The following is a 9,347-nucleotide window of genomic DNA, read 5'->3' as shown; positions in this document are numbered from 1 at the left end:
TGACCTTTCACCACTCAAAATGTGCAGCTTCATGAGATACACATGCATGCACAATGTGAAGTTGCTATCTTCAATATAGCAAAAGTTATTGCAAAATGTTAAAGTTGGCGCAAACAAACCAACAGACCAACAGACAGGGCAAAAACAATATGTCCCCCACTACTATAGTGGGGGACATAAAAAACCTTAAAAGAAACACTGTTATAAAGATTCAGCACTTTTACCTTCAACAGGGCATTTCACAAATGCCGACACTGACACAGACATTTGGGTGAGTAGCATAGCTAGAACAATTTGACGAAAAGTCTAGCAAACAAAACCAATTGAGCCTTGTTCTTGAAAAACTTACCTTAAAGCATGCACGTAAAGCGTTGTCCTAGTTTAGCCTGTGCTTTCAACACAGGCTTATCAGGGACAAAACTTGCCACTTTTATGAATTTTTATGTAAAAAGGAAGTCTCTTCTAAACAAAAACCCAGTTTTAATTCACAGGCTAATCAAGAAAGACAAGATGTTAATAAAACTCCAAACAGTCCATAACAAACTACAATCAATCAGACCTGAGGGTGCAGCAAGCCCAGAAGACCCACCTCTCTGCGCCGCGGCCGGCGCTGCTGGGGCAGCTGGCTTGGCAACATGGCTCTTGGGTTTGAGACCCCCGGGCCCTGCAGGCTTGCCAGAACCACCTAGCGGTTGGCCCTCCCGTGCGGCCACTGCATCATACTCCTGGCCTTGATAGTTGGCGTCAAAGAATTTCTTGAACCACTGGACAAACTCGAAATTGTCTTGAAATTTACCTTTCACCAGCCGCTCTACTGGTATTATCTGTGCGGGGAAAATGAATCTAGTGTGAGATCATAGGCATGCAGTAGATATATGGAGTCTCATACAGTTTATTAATATATACAATGTCTTTAGCAGCCATATTTATTAATCAGGTTTATATGATGTTGCATGTTTTTTGACACCTAGTGTCAATATTATTTGTTTTAAGACTGACAAGTCATTTTTTTTATTAATTTTAAGACTGAGAAGTCATTTTTTAATAATTTTCCTTAATTCTTTTAACGATATGGCACACAGATTCACTTAGATTGCTAAATTGGTTTAGGTTTTATCTAGAATCATCAGAAATTAAACTTCAAATAATAGACAGTGAAAAATCTGTTTTACAAAATTTTCTATTCAACATATTGCATGCAACCAAAACAAAATATTTTAATTATAGCTGATAAGACACCAGTTAAGAAATGTTTTTTTAGTTTTAAATGCTTCATGAAGAAGGAATAAGCATGTTTTGTTGTAAGAAGTTTTTAATAAATCCAGGGCTTTGATTACATCTTTGAATGTACATACATGTATTTCAAAAAATGTTCAGAATTATTTAGCAGTATAAATCATTTAATTTCACAGTAATCAAATTCAAATTTACAAATTCTATTTAAGATTACTTTAAAGTCAAAGAATCAGAATCAGAAAACACGCATACATTTAGGACATTTTTGAAAATCAAATGAACACCATTAATTTTAAGAAGACCAAAAAAAAACAAAGTAAGCCTGAATTCAAATATAATTATATTAAAACATGCTATTAGTATAAGTAACATTATGGTAAAATTAATATAGTTGTGTGTGTTACTAAAACATCATAAAACAAGATGTGTTTGTGCAACACTATGTACCCCCCATATATTTGACCTTTGACCTTGAAGGATGACCTTGACCTTTCACCACTCAAAATGTGCACCTCCATGAGATACACATGCATGCCAAATATCAAGTTGCTATCTTCAATATTGCAAAATTTGCAATAAACAAACCAACAGACAGGGCAAAAACAAAATGTCCCCCAGTATAGACTGGGGGACATAAAAATATATTTAGACATTGCAAGATGCTTTTCAGCATTAACATAGATGAGAGATGAGTCATCTGATTATGTCAATATGTTACCATGCAATACAAAGGTGTCTGGAAGATGTGTCACAAGAAAATAAAGAATTTTGTGGCAATACTGCAATGATACAGACCTTCATAAGGTCACATCAACTTTTTGATTGATTTGAGAGTGAATTAGTAGGAAAACTGTTCATTTAAGCAAAAACAAATACAATTAAATAGCTAAGTACGATGAATGTTTTATAAAATGTATCACATTGTGTACATTTGTTTCAATTATAACACAATATACTAAAGAAACTTGTAAGCAAAGTATTTAAACACAAATACATTAACATTATTATTTTAATGTTAAAAATTTTTTTTTGCTCAAACTTCATAGCTTTGGACAGAGGTAGTTCAATAATTTCTGTAAAAAAGATGACTTAGTTATAAGTTCAAGCAGATGAAGCAAACTGTACAAGTTATATGAAAACTTCACAAATGTTCCTTAGACAAAAATTTCAAATAAAAGCAACAAAGTAGCCCCATACTATAAACACAAATGAAAATGTTAACAAGAGATGTTTGTATAACATGTCAGCCCCCGCTTCACCACCATTTTGCAGACAAGTCTTCAATATGTGCAGTTGCTTTGAACAAGATCTTTAAAGAACACTATGCCTTTATGACATTGACCTTTGGCCTGCTCTCCCCTCAATACTAACCATTTACCAATTATATCATTCTAAATTCACAAGTTCTTGAGATATTATAAGGAAGCATTTTTTTTTATGTCCCAAGCCTCTGTGAGCTAGAACCCTAACTGGTTGACATCAAGGTCGATGCCATATCACTTAGGATGATAAAAGATCAAAGTATTCTCTATATTAACATGCACATAAAAAGTCGTGTCACCTCAAGACATGTTCAGCTCAAAATAAAATAAAGTAACTTTTTTCTACCAAGTAACCAGCATCAGAGCTCCAGATAAGGATTTGTGAAATTAGTAACGGTACTGCCACTGACAGAAAGAAAAGGAAAAACGCTGAAAATCAATTAGTACCTGTACTACCATATACAAAATAGAGGTAGAACTGTACTACCCGTGTTCTTGGATATTGAAGGGTGTATAACTGACTTTACAGAAACATTTGCAGCAATTATAATAAATATATTTAGCTTCTTAAACTTTGGTTTTCCAAGCTTCCACAGTTTTTGTTTGGATCGTTTCCTGTTGTGTTTTCTTACGTTTTTTAGCCAACAATGCAATCAAATCGTTTAATATCGGTGCGACAATGTCTTGTTCTGGGTTTACAGATTGAATGTCTGGATGGTTAAGATGACTGTAGCCATTATATGCGAAAAAAGTGTGTGTTTCTTTTACCACTTTTGGGTTTAGCCAGCCTTCCCATGCGCGCAGACATATTGTTTTTGACGGGTTTACGAGTAATCAGAAATCACACAACAGAATAGACAATAATACCAGAACCCAGTCTACAACTTTTCGGTAATTTAAATTAACGAAAAGCGCCGTTAGGTTAGAGACCGACAAATCACGCTGCGCTGACGCGGTATGGTACGGCCAGATTGTTTTAGTAAATGCGTAAAAGGAAAATTAAAGTCGTAATTGTACGTCCAGTTTATAAAAATAAATGCGTAAACCTTCACGAAAAAGCTGTATTTACGGCTGTACGGCCCTTATCTGGAGCTCTGCAGCATTACATTTAAGGTGGTCATAATTAGTAACTTATTTTTTAATAGCCTGATTAATTGCAAATCAAACTTCTTACAAGATGTTTTATTACAAAATTTTACCTTTGAACCCCAAGTTTGACCTTGCTTGAACTTTGAATCAAGTATTTCACGTGATATGTTGTCACATATTGGAACCCCATTCATACAATTTTTTTTATAAATCCAGGTACATGGCAAACTTGTGACAAGAATATTTAAGCTGTTTTTTATTGACAAATTAAACCTTCCACCTTCATGTGTGCTCTTGACCATTAACTTATTTAGCCTCTTACCACGTAGATACTTGTTTTCACACATTTGTAGTCCCTTGGAAAGTTATATCTAATTTACGACTTTTTTACTAGATTCAAATCTCCAAACCTCCAGATACTGATGAGCAGCAAACAGCATAAAACCTGAACAGACTGCAAGTTACTCGCAGGCTGTTCTGGTTTAATTCTTTTTGCATATAGCCATTTTCACTTTGCTTTTAAGTAGGAAATTGTTAAGGTAGAGAGACAGGTCATCATGTGACATGTTTTCTTATTATGGTTGGACATTTGCCCTAAATTTATTTGAAAATCTATCATATATATGACACAATCAAAGCTGAGACAGGACAGCTCACACAGACGTACAGTGAAACTGCTATATGCTGCCTTCTTCAAAGAAGGGCATAAAAAAACATTACAACACAATTCAAATGAGGACCTTGAATATTGGACTAGGGTCAATAATATCCTCAAAGCTCATTTGAGAAAATTTTAAGTACATTCTTCAGATAAAATTCCTTAATTCTGTAACCAGTTTATTTACATATTTGTCTTGTATTTGCTCATTCTGGGAATGGATTTACTAATTTGTGTTTAAGTATCAAACAAAAATGTTCCTAAAGAAAACTGATATTAACCTTACATGTGTCATATGGGTATAGTAAAGGGGAACTAAATTCCCATACAACGTATCTTTTCAAAAATATGACCTGAAACTTGCCCATTAATGACTTACATGTATCTGGCAAATTCAGACCAACAGTCGTTTTTCATACTATCAGAAAATTCAACAATAAGGCAATCTGATTGCATGCACAACACCTGAAAGATGATTCCTCTTATTTCATCCACATTGTATTTATAAAATATTAATGTTTACAAACAGACTTAACCATAATATTTCCTTTAAATTTTAGGACATATAAAAAATAGAATTCAAGGAGCTTTGCAGACATTTTCCCCCTGACCCATATTCTGGTTATGTAGGAACATAATGAATTAGAGCCTCACTCTGAGAAAAAGGGGCTTAATAAATGTGCATATTGTGTTGTCCCAGATCAACCTGTACAGTCGGCACAGGCTAATAAAGGGCAACACTACGCATTTTTTGGCTTAAAAGAAGACTCATCTTAGCAAAAATTCAGTGTAGGCAGAAAGTGTCGTCCCTGATTGGCCTGTCTACTACAAACTGCACAGGCTAATGTGGGATGACACTTTACTCACATGCACTAAGCCCCGTTTTTCAAGAGTGAGGCTCATTCCTGTGAAAAGGCTAAAGTGGCACGACTGAGACACCGACAAGTCACGCCGCTCCCACCTACCTTGTCTACACCTAATTTCGTGAACGACGATTGCAGGAACTTGAAATTCTGTATATATTCATGTTCTAAATTTGTATTGAATTTCACTTTTTTAAGGCCTACTGATCCTGCAAAGAGGTACAAATAGAGAACACATAAACAGGGGTTAGATATTGGTAACAGTTGGTTGATACCATTGAGCCTTGTTCTGAGAAAACTGGGCTTAATGCATGTGCGTAAAGTGTCATTCAGATAAGCCTGTGCTGTCCACACAGGCCTATCTGGGAAAACACTCTGCGTTTATGGAATTTTTTGTTTAAAGGTCTCTTCTACAAGAAAATCCGGGCAAGCGGAGTGTTGTCCCTGATTAGACTGTGTGGACTGCACAGGCTAATCTGTGACAACTATTACGCACATGCATTACGCCAAATTTTTCAGAACAGGGTTACATTGGTTTGCTGTGGGTGGTGTGTTATCCTGGGTAATAACAATGCAGTTTGTTTGTTTCTTAATCTTACAATTACTGTAAACAAATATCTGGTTAGTAAGGCATGCTAGAAGAAAGAAGGAAACTCAAGTTCATTCATAGAACATAAACATGAATAGATATCCCAGGCAGGTCAATGGCAAGGAGGAGGAAACGTGCATCCAAGTTAGATATGACTCCTTTTTTTTCAAAAGAGTCAATGTCCATAATAAATAATTATGGCATGTATTATTCTTTCATTCTGGTTTATTTGTGTTGTTGTTTTTGTAAATAATAAATAAACTTTCTTCACAATTTACATTAAAATAATTATCACGACATAAATGTCCTTCTTTCTGCAGGTTTTAGTAGGCATTCACTTAAATGTTCTCACTTCTAAGTAAGCACTCACAACCTTCATAAATAAACATATCTGTTATTAACAATATTATTCTAGTACATTCCATATTTAAAATAAAATAACAAATGAGTAAATGCAATGAGGTTTGTGGGGTTACCTTTTAATGAGAACACTTAATTAACGCATAAAATAATAAACATATATGTTTGTTCATATGGGTATACAGCATCTACAGAATCATGAGGGCTCTTGGTCTACAGAAGAGTTGGCATAGCATAGGTTCGGATATGTGTCATCGGCAAGGCATGCTGTATGTACCCACATGCTAAGCAGCATTTCAGGACTCATGGCTGTAAACATGACTCACAAATATTGGTACTGAAGGCCTACATCAGGCACTTTGACAGTTCAACCTTAATAATATATCATGTTCATACAATAATATTATAAGCAAGCCTATGGTCGTATATAGCAAATGATTTTGTTTAATTCTGTAAAATAAAACCATATTTGTATTTTTAAAAATTCAGAAACAATTTTAGTGATTCAACTTTGTAAATACCAGCTTAATTTTTTTTAGTGTTGATCCCATAACTATAAACAAATCTGGTTAAACAAGTTAACAGACATCTTCAGAAACTTTCTGGCCGATGCAAATGTTTGAAATGCCTAAGGACTTTTATATCATTTTAAATAAAACTAGCCGTAATGTTTTGACATCAAAACATGGTCCTGAAATGCTGCTGTAGTAATGTCAATCAGACAGCTGTAAAGAATGTGTGATTAGTAGTAACATAACTGGTCAATAGTTCAATAACCAAGTGATAGCCTCCCTTCCTTAGGAGAAACTCATTAACGGAATGGCCTCCCTTTAGGAACACCTGGCATTCTCTCCCCTGACCTGAAAGTTATCTCCCTTTCTCACCTTATCCACTCCTGCTTTTTTGAAGGCCTCTTGAAGCACCTTGAAATTGTGAATCGATTCATGCTCCAATTTGGTTGAAATTTTAACCTTTTTCATAATAATACTTCCTGCAATGTGAATTATATCATCAGCATTAAACAACAAGGAAGACAAATCTGCAAATAAAGTCCATACTTGTATGAATGAAACCTGTTAAAGTCCTCCAGGAGATATGTATCATTAAAATACATTACAATGTAAAAAGCCACACCAACTGTATAAATATGCTGTTTAGACATGGGGTTTACAAAAAATCCCTTGGACAAAAGTCTAAGACCAGTATTATCTGATGGCTATTATTTATATTGCTGTATAAGAAAACAAACTTCCTTGCCTAGTAGTCAATTATTTTAACAAAACAGATAGAGCTAAATATTGCCATTGGAACACACTTTTGTGGTAATAATACAAAGTTCGATCAAATTCCTTTAAATATTAACAAATATTTTATGTTGAAGAAAGAGAATATGATTGTTATTTAAAGGATGTCTTTACCTTGCAGTTTAAAATAAGTTCTGCATATTGTATGTATACATTTAACAGGTTACCATTCCAAAAAGTAAATCAGTGTATTTTTAAAAGCTCCATATCTGTTTAAACATGGTTATTCTAGAGACTTTGTTGTATCAAATGAACAAAGAAAATAACATTAAGTTAATAGATTAATATCATAACAGAATCCAGATAACACATTATTCACTTTAAATATGTTAATATTAAACAATTTAAGAGTTAACATTTGAAAAACTTATGCCAGGCAAAAGTAAGACACTTAAATACACTGTAAAACTGTAGCACCATAACTAAGAATTAAACAAGAAATTATAACATAAAACTTATGTCACCTATAATTGAGAAACAACTGATCATTTATTTCATTACATCAAAACATATGTATGTGATACAGAACATATATGAAATAAATCAATAATAATCACAGCTCCATTTAGTTATAAAAGACAAGAATTGGATGCCAAAGATGGACTGCATAAAGAAAGGTCATTAATTGCATACTTGGGTACAATATTGTTGTTGCCATGTTGGCCAAGGGTCGCTCACCTCAGTTTAACAAGAACTGCCACTGCTTTTATGTCTTGGTGCTTTAAGCAGAGGTAAGTTTTTCAGAAGGTATTTAAGCCGACAATTTATTCATTTTTTTATTCATTATACATGTAGATTAAAACTGTTCTCAAAGTGTGTGCGTTTTTTGGGTGGGGGTGGGGGGGGGCAGAAAGATCTCAAAACCTAGCCACGATGGGACAGTTGACAAACAACAAACAAATTACTAGAAATGAACTTTCTGTAACACTCGTTCCTATAGATATTGCACTGAAATGAAACGTCTACAATCTAACAGACCAACTAGCAGACCTATCAAATGACAGACTGATGGACAAATGCAAAGCTATATCAGTGTGTGTGTTTTTTTTGTTAAAAATCTGGTCCGGTATCCGGCCCCTTTCCCAATGGAAAAAGTTAAATATTTTTTCCCAAACAGGACCTAAAAATTCCCATTTGAAGGTTTAAATTAATTTTTTTCGCAATTCAAAGGGACCCGGCCCTATTCCCAAAATGGTGAAAAAAAAACACTGTATAACCCCCACTGTTCACGTCAAAGAGGAATCAATAACACAAAATATTAATCTTGTTCTGTTGCAATTTATTATACTTCTTGGTGCTTTAACAAATTATTAATTTTAAGAAGAAAATGTTTTGATCAAATGAAACTTTCTCTTTGCTAAGAAATGTCAACATGGCTCAAACAATAATGTAATGTTTTAACAAGAGCACCTCATTACAGGTGCCACGCTCGGCTGCGAAAGCTTGTCACAATCTTTTTTTTTTTTTAGAGGTCACAGTGACCTTGACCTTTGATCTGGTGACCCAACAAGAGATGTGTGTTTGTAAGAAACACACTGCCCCCTACTGCGCTGCATTGAAATAAAATTTCTATTTATCATTTGGCAGGTATAGAAATCATCTCGCTTTAAGGGTTATTACTTCCCTTGAATTTTGTCCAATCCAACCGGGGGGGGGGGGGGGGGGGGGAATCTCACAGGCAATTATGACCATGTCAGACATCACTGACAACCAAGGCCTGTGGTTTAAAAGACATCATAGCCAGAGTTGATCATGTATCTATGGACATAAGTCCACAGGTATGTAATGAACATCAAAGAAATTATAATTATATCATTAAAAAAAAACTTTGACAAATAAATCATTTGGGTTATAAATAATCAAAATAATAAATCCTTGCAGTAACTGTGAAAAGAACTTCAATTCTTGGTAAGGAAATATATAATACGAGATTTATAATTATATAAATTACTTCCTTTGAAAATTATTGTCTGTAACAAATCTCTA

General features: G+C 34.3%; 1 protein-coding gene across 3 annotated transcripts in view; it reads right to left on the bottom strand.

Annotated features, from left to right (window-relative positions):
- Positions 1 to 470: 470 nt before the first annotated feature.
- The window catches only part of LOC127838452 (microtubule-associated protein RP/EB family member 1-like), a 64,334-nt gene continuing 55,457 nt past the window's right edge, over positions 471 to 9,347 (bottom strand). For 2 of the 3 annotated variants that reach the window (XM_052366240.1, XM_052366238.1), the window contains exons 4-5: positions 5,211 to 5,317; positions 471 to 824 (exon numbers count right to left, since the gene is read on the bottom strand). In XM_052366240.1, the coding sequence (XP_052222200.1) occupies positions 486 to 824; positions 5,211 to 5,317 (446 nt within the window). In that variant the 3' untranslated portion in view covers positions 471 to 485. Of the gene's footprint in view, positions 825 to 5,210; positions 5,318 to 6,941; positions 7,049 to 9,347 lie in introns of all 3 variants that reach the window. The other variant, XM_052366239.1, reaches the window with a different exon arrangement.

Source organism: Dreissena polymorpha, chromosome 7, assembly GCF_020536995.1.
Source record: "Dreissena polymorpha isolate Duluth1 chromosome 7, UMN_Dpol_1.0, whole genome shotgun sequence".
Lineage (NCBI taxonomy): Eukaryota > Metazoa > Mollusca > Bivalvia > Myida > Dreissenidae > Dreissena > Dreissena polymorpha.
Note: the sequence above shows the minus strand (reverse complement) of the source record. Positions and strands in the feature narration are given on the sequence as shown.